Source organism: Suricata suricatta, chromosome 17 (genome assembly GCF_006229205.1).
Source record: "Suricata suricatta isolate VVHF042 chromosome 17, meerkat_22Aug2017_6uvM2_HiC, whole genome shotgun sequence".
Taxonomy (NCBI): Eukaryota; Metazoa; Chordata; class Mammalia; order Carnivora; family Herpestidae; genus Suricata; species Suricata suricatta.
Genome location: NC_043716.1, coordinates 42535893 through 42559448, shown reverse-complemented (window position 1 = coordinate 42559448; position 23556 = coordinate 42535893). Strand labels below are relative to the sequence as shown.

The 23556-nt window shown below is 37.3% G+C and overlaps 1 protein-coding gene across 1 annotated transcript in view; it reads right to left on the bottom strand.

Moving 5' to 3' along the window:
• Window positions 1–23556, bottom strand: part of EFCAB13 (EF-hand calcium binding domain 13) — a 125225-nt gene that overhangs the window by 13926 nt on the left and 87743 nt on the right. The window contains exons 24-28 of the mRNA XM_029927959.1: window positions 21432–21575; window positions 10820–10963; window positions 9961–10029; window positions 5391–5531; window positions 720–791 (exon numbers count right to left, since the gene is read on the bottom strand). Of these exons, the coding sequence (XP_029783819.1) occupies window positions 720–791; window positions 5391–5531; window positions 9961–10029; window positions 10820–10963; window positions 21432–21575 (570 nt within the window). The remainder of the gene's footprint in view (window positions 1–719; window positions 792–5390; window positions 5532–9960; window positions 10030–10819; window positions 10964–21431; window positions 21576–23556) is intronic.

Here is a 23556-nt window from a genome sequence, read left to right as displayed (position 1 = left end):
GGATGGACCTCGAGGGTGTCATGCTAAGCGAAATAAGTCAGGCAGAGAAGGATAGATACCATATGTTTGCATTCATAGGTCTAACAGGAGAGACCTGGCAGGGGACCATGGGGAGAGGAAGGGGGAAAGAGAGCGGGGAAGAGTGAGGGACACAGATCAAGGGAGACTACTGAATACTGGAGACGAACCATGGACTGAAGGGGGCGGGGGAGGGGGGATGGTCATGATGGGGGGCACTTGTGGGGAGAAGCACTGGGTGTTATATGGAAACTAATTTGACAATAAACTATTATAAAAAAAAGTCTCTCTTTCTTACCAGTCTACCTACGAGTTTTAGATGCACTAAATCTTTTTTTTTATACTTTCTTTTACATGTTTCACTATAGATAAGAAAAAGAAGCATGTGGAAATTATTGAAGATGAGAGAAAATTATATTAGATTCACTGGGGGAGAAAATGTGTACCTTACACTGAAGAATATACTGAGACAAACTATTTTGCTTTAAGAAAGCATATTCTAGGAATGTAATTCTAAATAATTCATTATGATCAAAGCATAGATAGAATATGATAAGGAATAAAAAAGCTGATTATAACATCTTGATAAAGCAAACTTAAGGAATTAAAAATATAGGACAAAGCAAACTACATTTTGAAAAAAATACCATAGAATGATTTTAGAGATTTACTTTTAATTTTCATTCTTTTACTATACTTACTGTTGAATGGTGTTGATGGTTTAGATGAATTAGTGAAATCAATAATTATATCTTTTAAGATCTTTTTACTTTCTGCAAAGTGAAGGGGGAAAAAGGATTTAAATAGATTTTAAACTCATTAAGGCAGTATCTGGTATTGTTTCAATATTATTTCATTCAGCTTTCAAATTTTTGTGACCATAATGCATGGTGAGAAATACACTTAGATTGTGAGCATGTGCACGTGCACACGCGTGCGCGAGCGTGCTCGCGCACACACACACACACAAACAGAAATAAGTTTTATAAAACAGTACTTACCCTTACCTTATGCGATGCATGCTCATGGCTTCTAACAAATTTCACATTATTCTATTTCATTTTAAAATGCTATGCAGGGGGTGCCTGGGCAGCTCAGTTGGTTAAGCATCCTACTTCAGCTCAGGTCATGATCTCACAGTTCGTGAGTTCAAGCCCGGAGTCCAGCTCTGTGCTGACAGGTCAGAGCCTGGAGCCTGCTTCAGATTCTGTGTCTCCCTCTCTCTCTGCCCCTCCCCCACTCCTGCTTGGTCTATTTCTCTCTCAAAAATAAACATTAAAAAGTTTTTTAAAATGCTATTCAGGACTAGGGAAATTTATTTCACAACCCACTAGTGGAACCCACAGTTTAAAAAATTACACACAGGTTATATAGTACAAATATATATACACACCTATAAAGAGAATGCATAGGGCCATTCCCTGCAGAGATAATTTATACATAGGAAGAGAAAGATTAAAACAAAAAAATCTTTTGGAAAAAAGTTCTGTTTGGTGAGAAAGGAGAAATTCAGTTTGTTCCTATTGTTACCACTCCCCATTTAGCCCTGAAACAAACAACAAAAACTATGCGTAAAAGAAAATTTATAAAATTAACAGTCTTTCCAAGTGAGTAAATACCCTTATATAACCTAAAGGTCGAATTTTAGTTTCTTCTGAATTGTCCATAACATTGTTGAGGGAGCGTGGGGCAAGCTGAGGGCGAAGTACCAGCCAGCATATTCCCCCACGCCCCCACCACAGGTAGGATGTGTGTGATAGTCCTCAGGTACTCCTGGCTGCCCAAGGACACAGGAAAAAAAACAAATGGCCAACTGATAGAGATCTCAGGTATGCAGGACAGGAGTTTCCATCAGTTTACAAATACCTTGATAAATTACAAGAAAGAGGCAATCTTATCAACAGCCTCATCTCCAGAAACCTGTACACTCAGTTTCCTGGAGCCCCAGCACCACCCCTCCATAGTGATATCAGGAACAAAGGCAAGAAGAAAATGGCAGGTAAAATCAAGTTTCCTTATAACTTGCAGCCCATTCACAAATACTTGAGGCAAATGCAGAGTATAACATTTGTCCAGGAACCCCCTACCATCCTAATGTTAACGCTTTGCTAAAGGGAAAAACAACCTTAGCTTGACAATAGCAAGGCCTTGGGTATCTTAGGAGTCATCTTTAGCATATCAAAGTCCTTCTGGAGGCCTCTCTTTTGACTTTACCTCCCTAACTCCACAGTATAAAACCAGCCATTTTCCACAACCCCAGCACAGCTCTTTCTGCCCACAGATCCTGTCCTCATGCTTTAATAAAATCACCTTTTGGGGTGCCCGAGTGGCTCAGTCAGTTGAGCATCCGACTTCGGCTCAGGTCATTGAAGGACCAAACTAACACCATGACAGGCTTCAAATAAGCCTCAGAAACTAGAAGGTCTAAGTTACTGTTTTCCCAGGAGTAACTCAGCAGCTTTGGAAAGACAAAAAAACGACCCACCACCTACTGCCTGAGGGAGCACCACCCCTAGCCCAGGCCAATCATAAGACGCCTGATGTTCCGCTGTTTAGTGAGCCCACTTAGTTCTAAATTAGCCAATCACCCTGGCCACAGCAACCTCTGCCTCTGTGTCGCCCAATCATCTTGTAATCCCTGCCCCTTACCCCATCTTTCACCCCATCCCTTGCTCCCAACTGTCATAAAAACCCTGCCCAACTGATGATTGGGGCTCTCAGCACAGATCCACTTCGTGGGTAAGGTCTGAGAGACGGGAGCTTAAGCCCGAATAAACGCTCTTTGCTTTTGCACACATGACTCCGACTCCCTGGTGGTCTTGGTTTTGGGGGACCCCGTAATCTTGGTGTAACAGTCATGATCTCCCAGCTTATGAGTTCAAGCTCAGCATTGGGGTCTATGCTGAGAACTCAGAGCCTGGAGCCTGATTCAGATTCTGTGTCTCCCTCTCTCTCTGCCCCTCCCCTGCTCACGCTCAGTCAGTCTCTCTCTCTCTCTCTCTCTCTCTCTCAAAAATAAACATTAAACGATTTTTTAAAAAAGATTATATAAAATCACCTTTTGCACCAAAGACGTCTTCAAGAATTTTCTTGGTTGTCAGCTCCAGACTCCCTCCCCACCCCATCACCCTAAAACCTCATCAACATCACACACAAATATTTCTTATTCCTTGGATGACAGGGTTCAGGCCACATTACCCTCAAAATATAGCACCTTAGCATACTGAATATTTTAAGCCAAGGAAATCTGAGAAATGGAAGGTACAGTGAGGATTCTGACCTCTCCATCTCCCCCAACCCAAGCAGGTCATTAGACCCTCACCCTCCCTAGCTATTCCCTAGGGAAGGCACATCATTATCTCTGAAGACTGGGGGTTGGAGGGACTCCTAGAGGAATCCAAGGAACAGTACTTGCTAAGTTTCCCCCAGTTTACCACCCTCAGCTCCTATCATTTGTCCTATCACAGTTTTCTATCACTTTCCTCCCCTCATCAAAGCCACTCTAAAATGCTCAGGTTTAACAACTCCTTATGAACATTTCCCTTTCATGTAAATTTACATTAAATGTCTATGCTTTTCTCTTGTTGACCTTTTGTTACTGAGCTCCAGCTGGGAACCTTAGACGGGTAAAAGGAAAAGACTGTTTTCCCACTCCTACAGAAGCCCGCTTCCGGATCACAGGCTCGCAGCCCACAGACTGAATATAGCTGAGATTCAGTCATGGTCGCCGTCCTTGGGAGTGGTGAGGTTTTCTTTCCATCTGAATTTAACTATCTTTATCTAGGATATGTGCTCTCAAGTTACCCTACAGTCCACATCCCTTCCTTTTGTCTTCTACCCAACTCATTTTATTAATTTGCATTATGTACCTGGCTACTGCAGGCATTTGAGTTAGTGGACTCTGGCCTGGTTCAAAAGTTACCATTCTCTGGAAGCCTATTATAATTTGTCTAAAGAGCAAATATTAGAGCGATGGCACTATACCTCTTGAAGCGGCAGGATGATTTGACCCATCTTTCCTGTTCTAAGCAGTTAGCTTGACCTTAAATATTTCCTTACTCCTGAGACTTTTGTAGACTGAAAGTTTTTGTAGAGACTGTTTTTGCAAAAACCTAGAGTCATTGAAGAAAATATGCCAAATGCCTAAATAGAGAGGTAGAGTTTGTCCTGAGACAGAGACAGAAAGAGAGGGAAAGGGAGAGCTGGAGAAAGAGACTAGAGGTTTGATGGGAGAAAGTGACAATTACCCGGTGGGGGCGCCCATTCCCAAGTCCCTTCCCACAGATGCAGGATTACCTTAGGCTCCAACCACTAAGTGTCACTCAAAACACCATGCAAGGAAGTTTTAAAAGCTCCTCCTTTATCTGCCACCGCGTGGTGTGACCTTGGAAGGGGAGAGGGTGCCAGTAACCAGGCAGCCAGCCCCAGGGTCTGATTTAATTTAATTGAAAGGAAAAAAAATGATTTCAATTTCTGATACTTTGTAGCTAGATATCTCAATCAGCCCTCCTACTAAAATCAACTAAAAATTCTAAATAAAAGTATTACTTTAAAAAAAATCTTGAACTCATCAATTTGCTGCCGAGAAAATAAGGAATTCACAGACTGAACAACTGATGGAAGCCTGTAATCCAGAAACACGGTGACTGTTTTTCACCTACAGAGTGTTTGCCAAAGAGAAAACAAAAACAAAACAAAATTGGATGAATTTTCGTTTGTATTTTAAAAGCTTAGATCCTGGAGTTTACTTCAGACTCTGTTTCCCTCTCTCTGCCCCTCTTCTGCTCCCTCTTTCTTTGTCTCAAAAATAAATAAAAATATTTTTTAAAAGCTTTAAAAAAAAAAAGAAGTATCTGATTTTATTTATTTATTTATTTTTGTAATGTTTGAAACATCTTTTTAAAAAATTTTTAATGGTTATGTATTTATGTTTGACAGAGAGAAAGAAAGAAAGAGAGAGAGCAGAGGAGGGGTAGAGAGAGAGGGAGAGAGAGAATCTGAGGCAGGCTCGTGCTGTCAGTGCAGAACCCGATGCAGGGTTTGATTTCACTACCAAACCCTGAAATCATGACCTGAGCCAAAATCCAGCGCTGGACGCTTACCTGACTGAACCACCCAGGCACCCCTAGAAGTGTCTGATTTTAAAACCCAGATAAAAACAGTACTTGTTTCTATTAGTCTTCTCCAAACAAAGAAAAATAGCCATACATTTTCAAAAAAAGTTCCAACAATTCACAGTAACCAATATATAAACATATCAGTTCCGTGACAACCTTCCTAAGCATATGGTATTATTATTCTTTAAGAAAAATGAGCCAGTGAGAACATGTATAGTCTAAACAGGAAACCTGAGCGGTAATTCAAGTACTCACCATCTATTTCAGAGTTCAGTAATACCTCAGGTTTTTCTTCATTTAAAGGTTTCTCCAGGCCCTCCAAGGCAGATAAAAGGTCTTTAACTTCAACTTTCCCATCAGAGACACTATTAACAACATTACATGCATCTTCTATTCCTATATGGAGAGATGACAAAATATACTGATATCTAGTTGGTCAGTCTATCCAGAGAAGCACATAATAACTTGATGTGGGCGAAATGTATTTATTTTCTAGAATACCCAGTCTTGAGGGATTTTGCTTCTCTGAAATACTCTCCAAACTTAAAGCTCTACAACATTTATAGGTTTACAAGGCTTATATCAGAGAACAAGACACACTGAAATATTTTACCTTACAAGTTCAACTCAGGAAGCTAAACAAAAACAACAAAATATCAAAATGATATTCCTAAATATAATATAACCAATATAACCAAATATAACCAAAATGATATCCCTAAGAAAATAGTGCCATAATGGGGAAATAATAAGGGACACTTGGTTGGTACAGTCAGTTAAGTGTCTGACTTTGGCTCAGGTCTTGATCTCACAGTTTGTGAGTTTGAGCCCCACATCGGGCTCTCTGCTGTCAGTGCAGAGCCTGCTTCAGACCCTCTGTCACTCTCTCTCTGCCCCTTCCCTGCTCATGTATGCTCTCTCTCAAAATAAACAAACATTAAAAAAAAGAAGAAGAAAAGGCAGCCCTTTCTGTCTTTATCTAAACGTTTGGAAAGAATGACAGTGTTGCTGATGAGAGGCCAATAATTTGTTGTTTTAATAACTTAATTTTAAGTATTATTCAATTATATCTTTTAATCTCCTTTGCATCCAAGTTACAACTGTCCCCTTTATTATGTCCTCCCTATTTTTTTCCCCTTCATCATACTTCCTAAAGAGTTCTTTAGTCTTTTGAAAGAACCAAGTTTTGGTTATATGGAAAATTGTGTGTGCGTGAGTGTGTGTGTATGTGTGTGTGTTCTATTTACTAACTTCTACTTTAAACTTTGTTAGCTCCTGAGTAGTACTTTCTAGGAGGATTGTACTGCTCTTTCATTGTTTATGTTGCTGGTTAGCTTTGTGAGGTAAACATTTAAGATAAATTATTTTGGGGGCGTCTGGGTGGCTCAGTTGGTTAACATTCACCTCTTGATTTTGGCTCAAATCATGATCTCATGGTTCATAGAATCAAGACCTGCATCTGGCTCTGTGCTGACAGTGTGGAGCCTGCTTGGGATTCTCTCTCTCCCTCTCTCTCTGCCCCTCTCCTGCTCGCACACACACCCTCTCTCTCTTTCTCCCCCTCTCTCTCAAAATAAATAAACTTAAAAAGAAAAGATAAATTATGTTTGGTATTTCTTTTCTTCTAATAAAAGTGCTTAATACTATAAAATATCCTGTAAAATTGTTTTGGTCACACTTTACATGTTTTGATACATAGTGCTTTCATTGTCATCATTTCTAAAAATCTTTCAGGTTTCTTTTATTCCTTAACCAAGGAATTACTTAGAAGACAATTTGTTTTTCATCTTAAAAGCAACACTTTTCCTTTCTTTCACAATAATTTTAATGTCACTACATGATATGGTCAGACTGCGTGGTCTGAACAACTTCTGATTTTTAGAATTCATTAAAATTTTTATTTGTGGCTTAAATACATCATCTATTTTTGTGGATATTCCATAGGTATTTGAAAAGAATCTGTGTTGGGGCACCTGGGTGGCTCAAGTCGGTTGGGCATCTGACTTCAGCTCAGGTCATGATCTCATGTTCCTGGGTTCGAGCCCCATGTCAGGCTCTGTGCTGACAGCTCAGAGCCTGGAGCCTGCTTCTGATTCTGTGTCTCCCTCTGTCTCTGCCCCTCCCCTACTTGTGCTCTGCCTCTCTCTGTCTCTCAAAATAAATAAATGTTTAAAAAAATGTTTAGGGGTGCCTGGGTGGCTCAGTCAGTTAAGCATCCGGCTTCAGCTCAGGTCATGATCTCACAGTTCATGGGTTCAAGCTCCGCCTTGGGCTCTGTGCTGACAGCTAGCTCAGAGCCTGGAGCCTGCTTTGGATATTCTGTCTCCCTCTCTCTTTGACCCTCCCCTGCTCATGTTGTCTCTGTCTCTCAAAAATAAATAAAAAACATTAAAAATTTTTTCTTAAATGTTTAAAGAAAAGAATGTGTATTATATGTTTTTAGGATACAAAGGACTCTAATATGTTTTTTTAAGTCAACTTTATTAATATTGTCACTTCAATCTCAATCTCTGTTTCAATCTATCTTTCTATTTCAATCTCATCATTCTATTTAGAGTTATGTGTTTACATAAAAATATAATAAATACAGTTGTATTTTATGGGCATTAATAGAAATCTAAGTTGTAGAAAGCATTGTATGTTATACATTTATTCCATTTCTTCCTTTCTTCGTGTAACCATATTATTACTGAGGTCTCTCTATGGTGCAAATATAAATCTAGTTTATTGTTATGACTTGTATACATGGACCATATTTTATTCAACCATTTCCCTAGTTATGGACTCATATGTTGTTTTCATTTCTTTCTTCCCATACTGTTACAGGGAGCATCTTTGTACATGTCTCTATAAGACACTTCTCTGAGCTATTTATCTGAGAACAGAATTATTGGATCATAAGAAGTATGCATATTGAATTTAACAAGTACTGCTAGATTGAAATTTGGAACGGTGTACCATTTTACCTGCCCACTAACAATTCATGAGTATTGCCAACTCTCTTCATATGCATATTTAGCTATTCGGGTTTCTCCTCCTGTATACTGACTTCTTATAACCTTACTTATTTTTCCAATTGATTTTCTCTTTCTAATGTTGATTTGCTGGGTTTCCTCATATTTGAGATATTTTTTGTTAGTTATCATATAATTATCTTCTTCCAGTCTATTCCATGTTTTAGAGTCCATTTACCAGAAATCCTTAATTTTTATATACTCAAATCCTTTTTTACCCTATAGTTGTGCTTTTGGGGAGTAACATCTTTAAGAAGGCATCTATAACCACAAGGCACAATAATTTTTCTTACATTTTCTTCCATCAGCATTATAGTTTTACCACTGAGATCCATTTTAACATTCATTTGATTCTTTGAAGGTTATTTTTGTATATGGTATGAAATAGGGATTCAACTTCATTTTCTCTACATTGTAAGACAATTTTCTCAAATCATAAGCTAAATAATATATCTTTCCCCCACTGACTGATGATGTCATTTCTATCACATTCCAAGTTCCCATTAATAGAAGTCTCTACTGGGGAACCTGGGTGCCTTAGTAGGTTAAGCAGCCAACTTTGGCTCAGGTCATGATCTCATGGTTCATGGATACGAGCCCCACGTTGTGCTCTGTGCTGACAGCTCAGAGCATGGAGCCTGCTTCAGATTCTGTGTCTCCCTCTCTCTCTGCCCCTCCCCCACTCATGCTCTATTTCTCTCTGTCTCAATAATAAATAAAAACATTTTAAAAAAATTTTTAAAGAAGTCTCTACTGGGTTCTATACTGTGATGCACTGGTCTATTTGCACAGGTCTATATTAAAAAAGCATCAAGCATTATGCTATATACTAATATCTGATAAAGCAAGTTACTCATCATATTTTTTTAAAGGGTCTTAGCTATTCATAGATCTATAATCTTCCAAATGAATATAGAATTAATTTGTCAAGCTTCCCACCAAACTTATCCTGAGATAGTGAGTGGAACTGATTCCAAGTACAGATTACTTAGAGAGAATCCACTTATTAAAAAAAAATTTATGTCTTTATTGTTTTATTTTTGAGAGACAGAGACAGAGAGCAAGCGGGGGAGGGGCAGAGAGTAGGAGAGACACAGAATCTAAAGCAGGCTCCAGTATCTGAGCTTTCAGCACAGAGCGTGACATGGGCCTCGAACCCTCAGACTGTGAGATCATGACCTGAGCAGTTGTTTGCTCAACCGACTGAGCGACCCAGGTACCTCTGAATCCACTTATTTTAATATTTATTTTAAAGCCCCAGTTTTAGGACTACAATTCTCAATCTCTGTCTGTGGTCCAAGGCTGTTTTAGTGTCTCCATGATAGAACTGTGCTGAAATTTCAAAACAGACAAAAAATGTTAAGCATTTAGCTAATGTTTTTGACAAAGAGCTAGAAAGCAAATGTAAAAACATTATATGAATAAATAACCAAGAAAGATAAGAAAAGAGAGGGGAAAAGTCATTAGAGGTGATTTAAAAAACCAACCTGATTACTTTGATGATAAGATGGATAACCCTGTCATCATGAGTAAGGAAAAAAGAAGGAATATAGCAATAAAACACATGCCAAGGAAGAAGCAGAGACAACAGAGATCTTTTTAAAATAATTCAAGAATATTACAGTATGAAAAATGTGTTGATATGTGTGAAAACCTAGAGCTTAAAAAAATATATACATCAACTAAATTTAAATGAGAAAATGCGAAAAAGGGGGTTTGGTAGAGTATATGGTTTATACACATACATGCCTATACATACACCAACCCAAAAAAACAGTTTCTGTTCATATGCATTCCAATTTCATACTTACTTTGGCACTCGATAAATTCATCACTGTTGTTCAATTCTCTGATGAAATCCTTAAAATTTACCACTTCATCTTTAAAAAAAGAAAGAAAGAATTTAGATATTCTTGTAAAAAAGACCATTTGATGTTGTAACACCAGATCTATAAACACAAAAATAATAGAGAGGGCTGGCAATCTTATTGTGACACATGTGATATGCAGAATAGACCTAAAATAAAGCTGTCAGAGATGCACTTTGTTGTTGGTTTTTTTGTTGTTTTGTTTTAAAATTTTTTAATTTTTTTAATGTTTTATTTATTTTTGATACAGAGAGACACAGCATGAGAGAGGGAGGGGCAGAGAGAGAAGGAGACACAGAACCGGAAGCAGGCTCCAGGCTCTGAGCTAGCTGTCAGCACAGAGCCTGACACGGGGCTCGAACCCACAAATGTGAGATCTGACCTGAGCCAAAGTTGGAGGCTTAACCGACTGAGCCACCCAGGCGCCCCTTGTTTTAAATTTTTAATGTTTATTTATTTTTAGGAGAGACAGAGACAGCGTGTGAGGGTGGGGGGTTGCAGAGAGAGAGACACACAGAATCTGAAGACAGGCTCCAGGCTCCAGTGCGGGGCTCAAACTCACGAACCACAAGCTCATGACCTGAGCCGAGTCAGACGCTTTACTGACTAAGCCACCCAGGCACCCCATCAGAAATGCACTTGGAACATCAATTTCTCCAATAAAAGCCCACAAATTAATAGAAAAGAAATAATTTTTAATTTTTCTTTTAAAAGGTGTATGGTTGTATATCTCCTGGGGCATTTAGGGTGAAATTTCTGAAATGCTCAAAGTTTATTATTTTAAAATGAAATTATTACTCACCTTTAGGATTAGTGTTATCCAAAGTCTCCTTTATTTTATCATCTGTTAGACAGATTCCCATGGCATTTAAATTTTGCTGAAGTGCAGGAATGGACATAAGTTCATTTTTGTGAATGCTGATGTTGCAAAATAGATTTTTATTTTCTGGGAAGAGATAATCATCTTCAGTTAGAAAGGAATTTTCATGTTTCTCTTTTGTATTTTAAAACTAAGTGGGGAAAAAATCTCTCAAGATATAAAATTAAACTTAAGAGAAAAGGCAGTATTTGTTTTTATGTATTGCTCTGTTCTTAAAATAATTTAAAATAAGTGACACATAAGTACACATAAATATATAAATATAAGTAAGGAAACTGGGGGAAAGAAACAGAAGAGCAACAAAAATAAGACAAAAGAGAGCAAAGGACAAAGTACATTTTATAAGATTATTTACATAAATTTTGCAATAATGTCAAATGTGTATACATCTAACAAGAGCCTTCCAAATATAGCAAAAACTTATAGAATTAAAGGGAGAAATACATGAACCCATAATCAGAACTGCAGATTTAAAAATCTTGCACTCAGTAATCAATAGAACAAGTAGAATAAACATCAGTAGGATTTAGGGTTGCCTAGGAGGCCCAGTCAGTTAAGTGTCCGACTTCAGCTCAGGTCATGATCTCATGGTTCGTGAGCTCAAGTCCCACAATGGGCTCTATGCTGACAGCTCAGAGCCTGAGTCTGCTTTGGATTCTGTGTTTCCCTCTTTTTGCCCTTCCCCTCACTCTCTGTTTCTCTCTCTAAAAATAAACATTAAAACAAAAAAAAATTTTTAATGTTTTAAAAAATCAGTAGGAATTAGAATATTCAACAAAACTAGCAAGCAATCTAGTCTAATTGATATTTATACCCAACAACTACAGAATATACATTCTTTCAAGTGCACATGGAATATTTATCTAGATAGACCACATGCTAGACTTTAAAACAAAACTTAATGGATTTAAAAGAATTTAAATTATGCAAAATAAATTCTCTGACCAACGTGTATTAAATTATAAATCAGTAACAACAAGATACCCAGCACATGTCCAAATATTTGGAAATTAAATAATATATTTAATATTTTTAATGTGTATTTATTTTTGAGAGACAGAGAGAGACAGAGCATGAGCAGAAAAGGGGCAGAAGGAGAGTGAGACACAGAATCCGAAGCAGGCTTCAGGCACTGAGCTGTCAGCACAGAGCCCAACATGGGGCTCCAACCCAGGAACCATGAGATCATGATCTGAGCCAAAGTCAGACACTTAACCAACTAAGCCACCCAGGCGCCCCTAAATAGTACATTTCTAAATAACTCATGTTTCAAAGGAGATATCAAAAGGTATATTGGAAAATATTTTAAATAAGTGACTATCGAATCACAAAATATTAAATTTTATGAGATGCAGTGAAAGTGCTCAAAGGGAAATTTGTAGTTTTAAATGTTGGGGAGGTATAAAATCAGTAGTACAAAAAGTAGTGGTATGAAATTCTTTTTTTTAATGTTTATTTTTGAAAGAGAGAGACAGAGAGACAGAGAGACAGAGAGACAGAGCATGAGTAGGGGAGGGGCAGAAAGGAATGGAGACACAGAATCCAAGGCAAACTCCAGGCTGACACAGGGCTTGAACTGATGAGCCATCAGATCATAACTTGACCTTAAGCTGGACGTCTAACCGACTGAGTCATGCAGGCACCTCTGAAATTCTTCTTTAAAAAATTCTTTCTTTATAGTTGTATAATACTCTATTGTACATAAGAACTAAAATTTATTCATCTGATCTCTGTTTATACATTATTTTCCATTATTTTGCCATTTCAAATAATTCTGTAATGAATAACCTTATGCATTTGTATTTTCACATTGTTGGAGTATATCTTCAGGGAAAATTCCTAGAGGCAGATTGCTGGGTCAAAAGGTAAATGCATATATAGTTTTATTAGACATTGCTAAATTCCCTCCATTAGAATAGTACCATGTTATATGCCCATCAGCTATAGATAAATGTCTTTTTCTCTACAACCTAACAGAGGATGTTGTGAAGGTTTTCAATTTTTGACAATCTTATGGGTGAGAAATTGTATCTCCATTTTAATTTGCATATTTCTTATTATGAGTAAAATCATGAGTAAAATCTATTAACATGTTCATAAGCCATTTTATATCTTTTTATGATTTATATATCCATGACTTTTGCCCATTTTTCTATTTTTCTTCTGTGATACACATTTTGTTATTTGTTCTTTGACTTTACCTGTGGTATTGTATTAATAGATTAAATTGGTTTTTTTTCCCCATATGGATATCAGAGAACTTACTGCCTATGTTTTCATCAATGGTTTAAGGTCTTAAGTATTTAAGTATTTAATCATAGTCTAAGATAGTAATCCAGTTTCATTCTTTTGCATGCAGCTTTCCAGTTTTCCCAACACCACCTTATTGAAGCGTCTGTCCTTTCCCCTCTGCATATTCTTGCCTTGTTTCTCATAAATGAATTGACCATATATGCATGAGTTTATTTCTGAGCTTTCTGTTCTGTTTCATTGACGTCTGTTATCAATGCCAATACCATACCATTTTGATTACCAGAGTTTCATAATCAAGTTTGAAATCAGAAAGTATGATGGCTCCAGCTTTGCTCTTTCTCGAGATTGCTTTGGTTATCAGGGTTTTCTATGGCTCCATACAAATTTTAGGATTGTTTGTTCTTTTTTTTTTTTAAATAGTTTATTGTCAAATTGGTTTCCATACAAAACCCAGTGCTCTTCCCCACAAGTGCCCTCCTCCATCACCACCACCTCTTTTACCCCCTCCCCCTTCCCCTTCAACTCTCAGTTCGTTTTCAGTATTCAATAGTCTCTCAAGTTTTGTGTCCCTCTCTCTCCCCAACTCTCTTTCCCTCTTCCCCTCCCCCTGGTCCTCCATTAGGTTTCTCCTGTTTTCCTGTTAGACCTATGAGTGCAAACATATGGTATCTGTCCTTCTCCGCCTGACTTATTTCGCTTAGCATGACACCCTCGAGGTCCATCCAGTTTGCTACAAATGGCCAGATTTCATTCTTTCTCATTGCCATGTAACACTCCATTGTATATATATATACCACATCTTCTTGATCCACTCATCAGGTGATGGACATTTAGGCTCTTTCCATGTTTTGGCTATTGTTGACGTTGCTGCTATGAACACTAGGGATTTACCCAAGGGATACAGAAATGCTGATGCATAGGATTGTTTGTTCTACGTCTGTGAAAACTGCCACTGGATTTTTGATAGGGATTGCATTGAGCCTGCATGTTGCTTTGGGTAGTATGGACATTTTAACATTATTAATTCTTTGACTCCACAAGCATGGAATATCTTTGCATTCATTTGTGTCATCTTCGATTTCTTTCTTCAGTGTCTTATAGTTTTCAGGGTACGGGTCTTTTACTTCCTTGGTTAAATTTATTCTTAGGTATTCTATTCTTTTTGATGCAATTGTAATGGGATAGTTTTAATTTCTCTTTCTAATAGTTTATTAGTGAATAGAAATCCAATTGTTTTTTTCTATTTGATTTCATATTCTGCAACTTTACTGAATTTGTTTATTAGTTCTAAGTTTTTTGATAGGACCTTTAGGGTTTTCTATATATAATAACGTGTTGTCTGTAAATAGTAACAGTTTTACTTCTTTCTTTCCAATTTGAATGCCATTTTATTTCCTTTTCTTGCCTAATTGTTCTCAGTTGGACTTCTAATACTATGAATACAAGTTGAGTAAAAGTGGTGAGAAAAATTACAGCATAGGGAATATAGCCAATAATACTATAATAACATTTTATGGTGACAGATGATAACTACACTTATCACGGTGAGAACTGAGTAATACATAGAATTGTTGAATAACTATGTTGGATGCCTGAAACTAACATAACATTTTTGGTCAACTATATTTTAGTAAAGTAAACAAAATTTAAAAAGTGGGAAGAATGGGCATCCTTGTCTTGTTCCTGATCTTAGAAGAAAAGCTTTCAGGTCTTCCCCATTGAGCATCTATGTGGCTTTCCATATATGGCCTTCATTAAGTGGAGGTATGTTCCTTCTGAACATATTTTGTTGAGAGTTTTTTTTTACCATAAATGGGTGTTATCGATCACCCAAATATGATTTATTTTATAAATCATAAACTTATATTTGGCCATTTCTATCAATTTAAATATATATCCCAGCAATCCCACTACTAGGTATTCAACTAAGAGAAATGAAAATAAGTGTCCACAAAAACACCTGTACATAACTATGTATAGAAGCTTCACTCATAATCACCAAAACCCAGGAAACTTCAGTAGTTTATTAATTGGTAAATAGATACATTTTACATTCATGTAATAGAATACTCATCAATAAAAATAAACAAATTACATGCAAAAAGTTGATGAATGTGAAGTATAATACACTATGTGAAAGAAGCCAGACTCAAATGAATTTCATACGTTATGATTCCATTTACTTGACATTCTAGAAAAGGCAAAACTTTAGAGTCAAGGAATAGATCAGGGAGTCACCAGGAGTGAGGGTTAGGGAAAGGGATGGACTACAGCAGGACACAAAGAAACTTCTATGGTGATATAGTCTATGTGCTGTTTAGTAATGGTTACATGACATTATTTTTAAGAATTCAAGGGTCGCCTGGGTAGCTCAGTTGGTTAAGCAGCCAACTTCAGCTCAGGTCATGATCTCACAGTCCATGGGTTCGAGGCCTGCATTGGGCTCTGTGCTCACACCTCAGAGACTGTAGCCTGTTTCAGATTCTGTGTCTCCCTCTTTCTCAGCCCCTCCCCTGCTCATGCTCTGTCTCTCTCTCTCAAAACAAAGACATTAAAAACATTTTTTAAAGAATTCAAAAAATTATACACCTAAAAAATGAATTTTACACCTGTAAGTTACACTGCAATAAATATAAATTTGCTCCTCAAAAATGTAGTCAAGAGAATAGTTGAGGATACATAAAAACAGAAAAGATAGGTATAAAATACACTTTGCTAGATTTGTCAAAAGTTTTAAAATTGTCTTTTTTCCCTTTTTCAATTTTTTATTTAAATTCTAATTAGTTGACATATAGTGTACTATTGGTTTCAGTAGAATTTAGTGATTCATCACTTACATATAATATCCAGGGCTCAACATAACAAGTGCCCTTCTTAATACCCATCATCCATTTAACCCATCCCCTGCCCTCCTCTCTCCATCAACTCTGTTTGTTCATTATAGTTAAGACTCTTATATGGTTTGCTTCTCTCTCTTCCCCCGCTTCCCTTATGTTTATCTGTTTTGTTTCTTAAATTCCACATGATTGAAATCATATGGTATTTGTCTTTCCCTGCCTGACTTATTTCACTTAGCATAATACAGTTTAGCTCCATCCACATAGTTGCAAATGGCAAAATTTCATGCTTTTTGATGGCTATGTAATATTCCGTTACATATATGTAATATTCCATTACACACACACATACACATACCATTACTTCTTTATCCATTCATCAGTCTATGGACTGATGGTCTATGGACATTTGGGCTTTTTCCATAATTTGGCAATTGTTGATAATGCTGCTATAAACATCAGGGTGTATGTGGCCCTTCAAATCAGTATTTTTGTACCTTTTGGGTAAATACCCAGTAGTGAAATTGCTGGGTCATAGGGTAGTTCTATTTTTAATTTTGATGAAACTCCATATTGTTTTCCACAGTGGCTATACCAGTTTGCATTCTAAAATTTATTTTCTCATCACTTATAATATTCTATTAACTTATAATATTCTATTAATTTATAATATTCTAGTAAATAATCTCAGAGACCAGTATATAATCTAGTAATTTTCTAGCACTATCAAAGTAAAACTACCTACAACTTTGAATTTGGGGTAAGCTTAGCAGTCTTTCCCATATAATTCAGACACAAGTTATATAACCTACTATTGTATTGTTTTATGTTACAAAGTTTTTTTGATATTTATTTATTTATTTATTGATATTTTTTTTTTTTGAGAGACAGAGCATGAGTGGGGGAGGGGCTAAGAGGGAGAGAAACACAGAATATGAAGCAGACTCCAGGCTCTGAGCTGTCAGCACAGAGTCCAACACGGGGCTCGAACTCACAGACTGCAAGGTCAGGACCTGAGCCGAAGTCTGATGCTAACCGACAGCGCCACCCAGGTGCCCACGTATTGCTTTATCTTTATATTGTTTCTTACTTACCTGTGCTTTAACTATTTAGCCCTGTGGGTTTTCAAAACAATTTTGTTTGTTTGTTTTTTATTATTTTAGAGAGAGAGTGCGAGCACAAGCCAGCAAGAGGGATGGAGGGGGAGAGAGGGAATCTTAAGCAGGCTTCACATTCAGCATGAAGCCGTCGCAGGGCTTGAGCTCATGACCCTGGGATCATGACCTGAGCTGAAATCAAGAGTTGGTCACTCAACCGACTGAGCCACGCAGACACCCCAATCCTATGTTGTTTGAACACGAAAACCACTGACTGTCCTTCCACAGGTAGGCAGTAGATACATAGTAAGTGAAGCTCACTTGAGGCTTTAGGCATGTTCGGTGTATCATAGAACTTAATAAAAAATTCTTGAATGGTAATCTTGCCATTTTCTGTAATGCAAAGTAGTTTAGCTGAAAGAATTACTGCTTCTGAATTAATCTATCAGAAGTTAATAGTTAAATTATAATGAAGGTGAAAAGCCTGGGAGTCAGCCTGTACTATTCCTTCTTCCTCAACTTCTGCATAAATGTGATTATCAATTTATTCAATTATTTCCAAATACTTCTTGAATTTATCACTACGTTAGTTAATGCCTATCCTATTACAATAGCATTGTTAAAAATCTATGGCATTAGTCTCATTTCTCTCCATTTATTTTAAACACTGCAGTGAGAGGTCTTTCTCTTTAAAAAAAAAAAAAAAAAGCTGGTTACTCCTCTGAATAAAACCCTACAGTAGCTCCTACTTGCCCCAAAACTAAAAAACAAAACAAACACATGGTGGGTAGGCAAAGAGGCTACAGACCAATATTCTTTGCAACTGTGTTAAAGTCTAAGTAAAATTCTAGAAAATAGGATTTAGTAGTATAATCAGAAATTACAGTTCTAGATACCATTAGGACATGCATCCTCATTGAGGGTGATAGGCTTTCAAGGAGGAAAACAGGTTCTTGGAGGAGAAAAATCTTAGCCATTATACTGGTTTGTGGCCATAGTACATAAGTAAATATTTATTTGTGCCAATAAATATTCATGATGTGTGGGATGGTGAAAAAGACAAAAAAAAAATCTAAAAAGGCTCCTTAGGGGAGTGGTAGTTTTTTTAAAAGATTAAGAAACACTACTTTAGGATAATAGTAGCCACCTAAATTTACTCTGGAGAACTCTAAGAAAAACGCTTGGAAATCCATAGGACTAAAGATGTCATCTTAATGAGGAACTCAGTGTACAGGATTTGGTGGTGAAGGAAAAGAAAGAAGCAGTTAAAGATGAAGACCATACCACCCCCCACCCTCTGCCCCAAATTGCCATTAAAGTAAACGAACTTCACTGTAGAAACTGAAGACAAAACTCCAACTGAATGTGCCACCCAACACCTTGAACTCTTTCAACAAATCAGGACAGAAATGGACAAAGGAAGATTTTAAATGGGAGCTGACAACTCAGAAAATAGATTGTGTAGAAAGACCAAGTCAACTCCAAAATAAAGACTCAAGTCAAGTAAAGGTATGCAAGGCAGAATTGATATAACAAAACTGTAGTAAGGGACATATAGAATAGACATGAAAAGAACCAAAAGAAAAAAAAAAGGAGGGGGAGAGAGGAAAGGAAGAAAAAACCCAAACCGATGCAAAAAAAAAAAATTTTTTTAAAAACACAAGTTTAGAGCAGAGGTGACAGAGCCCCAAAATAAACCCTACATATATGCTCAATTAATACTTGACAAGGCAGCCAAGAACATCTGATGGAGAAAGGATGGTCTCTTTAATAAATGGTGTTGGGAAACTGCATAACCATATCCAGAAAAATGAAATTAGACCTTCATTTTACACTATTCCCAAAAATTACCTTGAAATAAATTAAAGATTTAATTGTAAGATCTGATACTGTAAAGAAAACATAAGAAGGATGCAGCTTTCTGACACTGGTCTTGGCAATGATTTTTTGGACATGACAGCAAAAGCACAAACCACAAAAGCAAAAGTCAACAAGTAGAACTATATCCAACTCAAGATTTTTCTTTTTATAAGTGTTTATTTTTGAAAGAGACACAAAGCGTGAGCAGGGGAGGGGTAGAGAGAGAGGGAGACACAGAATCTGAATCAGGCTCCGGGTTCTGAGCTGTCAGCACAGAGCCTGATATGGGGTTCAAACTCAGGAACCATGAGATCATGACCTGAGCTGAAGTTGAATGCTTAACCGACTGAAGTTGGACACTTAACTGAGTCACATAGGCACCCCAGAACTACTTCCAACTTAAAAGCTTTTGTACAGCAAAAGAAACAAGCAGCAAAATGAAAAGGCAACCTACAGAATTAGAGAAAATATTTGCAAACCGTGTATCTGATAAAGGGTTATTATCCAAAATATAGAACAAAGAATTTACACAACTCAATAATAAGCAAACTACTTAAAAAGTGGGCAGAGTAACTGAGTAGGCATTTTCCCAGAGAAGACATCCAAGTAGCCAATAGGTGCATGAAAAGGTGTTCAACGTCACTAATCATCAGGGCAATGCAAATCATAACCACAATGAGATACTGCTCAAACCTGTTAGAATGGCTATCATCAAGAAGACAAAAGAGAAGGGTTTGTGAGGATGTGGAGAAAGGGAACCCTTGTGCACTGTTGGTGGCAATGTAAATTGGTACAGTCACTATGGACAATAGTATAGAGGTTCACCTCAAAATTAAAAATAGAACTACCATATGAACCATCAACCCCTCTTATCAGTGTATATTCAAAGGAAATGAAAACAGGATCTTGAAGACATACTCCCATGTATAATGCAGCATCATTCACAATAGCCAAGATATGGAAACAATCTAAGTGTCCACCAACAGATGAATAAACATGTGTTATATATATACAAAAAACACAGAACAGTTTTTCACTTTAAGAACATCTTTCTCTTTCTCGGGGTGCCTGGGTAGCACAGTGGGTTAAGCAAATGACTTCGGCTCAGGTTACACACACACACACACACACACACACACACACACACACACACACACCAGAATAGTTTTCATTTATGAGAAAGAAATCCTGTCATTTGCAACAACATGGATGGATCTTGAAGTCCTTATGCTTAGAGAAATTAAGCCAAAACAAATGCTGTATGTGGAATCTAAAAAAGCCGATCTCATTGAGAGTAAAATGGTGGTTTCCAAGGAGTTGGGTGGTGGGGTGAATTGGGGAGATATTGTTAAAAAGTACAAATTTGCAGTTAGGAAGATGAATAAGTTCTGGAAATATAACACTGTGCTGATCTAATACTGTATTACATAATTAAAAGTTGCTAAGAGACTAGATCTTAAATGTTCTCACCACAAAAAAAGAAATTGTGATTATAATTATGTGATGTATAGAAGTGTTAGATAACATTATGGTGATAATCATATTGCAATATATAAATGTATCAAATCAACACATTGGACACTCTAAACTTACATAATGTTATATGCCCATTATATCTCAATTTTACAGCAAGGAAAAGAAAAACTCTGTGGAGTCAGAGTGGGGAAAAAGAGCCCTAAGTCACTAATGTTGAGAATGAAAATGAAGATATCATTACAGATGGAGCAGACATCAAAAAAGATAAAAAGGAGATGTCAAGGACAACTTTATCCAATACATTTGAAAAAGATGAAATGGACAAATTCCTATAAAAACAAAGCCTGCCAAAATTAACAAGAAAATAGAATATTTTCTTTATAATCCCATACAATTTAGGAAATTCAACCAATAATCCAGAACTTTTCCATAAATAAAACTCTAGGCCCATAAGGCTTAACTTGTAAGTTTTGCTTAACATTTGAGGAAGAAAAAAATCTCTTACAGAGAACAGAAAAGTAAAGAATACTCCCCAACTCTTTTGAAAATGTAGCAAAGATGACATTCGACAATCCCAGCCATTAAAATAATGAAGTTATTTTGTACATTTATAACTATCTGCTTCCCTGAGCCAACACCATGTGCAACACCCCGAGGTATGGATATCAGCATAGTTTACCTTTCAAAGGGTTAACACCTGGTAGAGCCTCAAGGACTCTGTTGGACTCTGCGCATGGCATTCTGACTGAATACTGCCCGTGCCAGCCAGCTCACAAAGTAACCTCATCTCCCAAGTACCACCATCCACATGGATAAAGTAGGCCCAGACTCACCCTTCTGTTTAGTTTCACAGAGCTCAGGCTTGGCACACTATGGTGGCACTGGTGCTCACCAGTCATGTCACTGAAGTCCCCACCGGGTGTCCTCCATCGCTGTATACCCCATCTACACATCTCCCACCCCCGCTGGTAGATGATGGCCTTTACAAGTAGATGCATTCAAACTACTAACCATGGTCAGGGCAGTGTCCTAATACTTCACCAAGTGAAATATCAGCTGCATAAAAGTCATTGTTCATCAATAATGCCTTGAGGTCAGAGGCATCAATTAGATCATTCTGGAGAATTTGGGTAACAGCTAAGAGAGGCTGTGTAGCTGAAAAAGAAAGAGCAAAAACATGTTTTAACAGCAGAAATAAGAGAATATTGTTCACTTTCCCTTAATAGGTTTGAGTTGCATAAAAGACTTTTACATGAGATTACCAGTATAGTTTTAAAAACCATTGTGTATTATAATAGTTAGCAGTTACTGAAAACTTACTAAGTGCTAGAGACTATTCTAAGTACTTCTACTTTACCTATTTAAGCCCTATAGTAAATCCCAAGATAGACATTATTATCCCCATTTTTCAGATGAATAAATTGATGTGAGATTAAAAAATTTTTTTCTAATGTTTTATTTATTTTTGAGAGAGAGAGAGAGAGAGAGAGAGAGACAGTGTGAGCAGGGGAGGGTCAGAGAGAGAGGGAGACACAGAATCTGCAGCAGGCTCCAGGCTCTGAGCTAGCTGTCAGCAGAGCCCAATGCGGGGCTTGAACCCACAAACCATGAGATCATGACCTGAGCCGAAGCCGGATGTTCAACCCACTGAGTCACCCAGGCATCCAATGATGTGAGATTTTTAAAAAATTTTGTTTAATGTTTATTTTTGAGAGAGAGACAGACAGAGTGCAAGTAGGGAAGGGTCAGAGAGAGAGAGACACAAAATCCAAAGCAGGCTCCAGGTTCTGAGCTGTCAGCACAGACCCCAACGCGGGGCTCAAACTCAGGAACCACAAGATTATGACCTGAGCCGAAGCTGGACGCTTAATTGACTGGGCCACCCAGGTGCCCTAAGGTTAGTGAGATTAAGTGATTTACTAAAGAATATACTGGTATTAAGTGGCAGGGCCAGAATTCAAGTTCAGGCACTATAGTTCCAAAGCCCATGCTCTTAACTCCTGTGCCTTTCAAGTAAACACATGTAACTGGTCAACCATTATGCCTACAGCTACATAATACTTTATATGTGGCCTCTGAAATAAATAATAAGGTGAAGCATTACCAATAAGTTTATATCAAAACTATATTGCATTCTTTCACTTAAAGTTATGTTACAGAGACAAAGAAGCAACAGCTGCTGTTGCTAAAAGTCATGCTCTTTGCATTTATCTTATAGCCCCACAAATCCTGATAGCCTTGGTCCCCTTCCGATGCCGTCAGACAGTTGTGGTTGTTGATGCTGTTTAATTTTGTCCAGATTTTACCAGTTATTCTCAGCAGGAGGATTGGTTTCACATAAGCTACTCCATTATAGCCAAAAGTAGAACCGGGTAACTCAAGCTTTATAGGTAATTTTGATGCTCTGCTCTGGTTGAAAATTAGTTTAGGTCATTACTTTACTACAAAGCTATAGTGATCAAGAACATGTGGTACTGGCATAAGAACAAATAAAAACCCATGGAATGGAATTGGGAGTCTAGAAATAAACCCATACATTTATGGTCAATTGAGTTTTTACAAGGATACCAAAATCATTTAGTAGTGGAAAGAATGATCTTGTCAATAAATGATGCTGGGGTAACTGGCTATCTGCACGCAAAAGAATGAAAGTGGACTCCCCTCTCATGCCACATAAAAACATTAACTCAAAATTAATCAAAGATTGAAACTAAAAGGCTAAAACTATAAAATTCTTAAAAGAAAACATTAGTTTAAGTCTTGATGATTTGGATTATCTTTAGACATATCAAAAGAAGTGACAAAAGAAGATATAAATTGGAATTTCACCCAATTTAAAAACTTTTGTGCTTCAAAGGACACCACCAAGAAAGATAAGAGACCCACAAAATGGGAGAAAAGATTTGCAAATCATCTGTCTGATAAAGCTGTAGTATCCAGGATATAAGAATCCTAACAACTTGACAAATAACACAATTTTAAAATAAGCACAGAGAAGATGTGGTATATATTCACGATGGAGTACTACATGGCAATGAGGGGGAATGACATATGGCCCTTCGTAGGAAAGTGGATGGACCTTGAGGGTGTCATGCTGAGCGAAGTAAGCCAGGCAGAGAAGGACAGAAACCATATG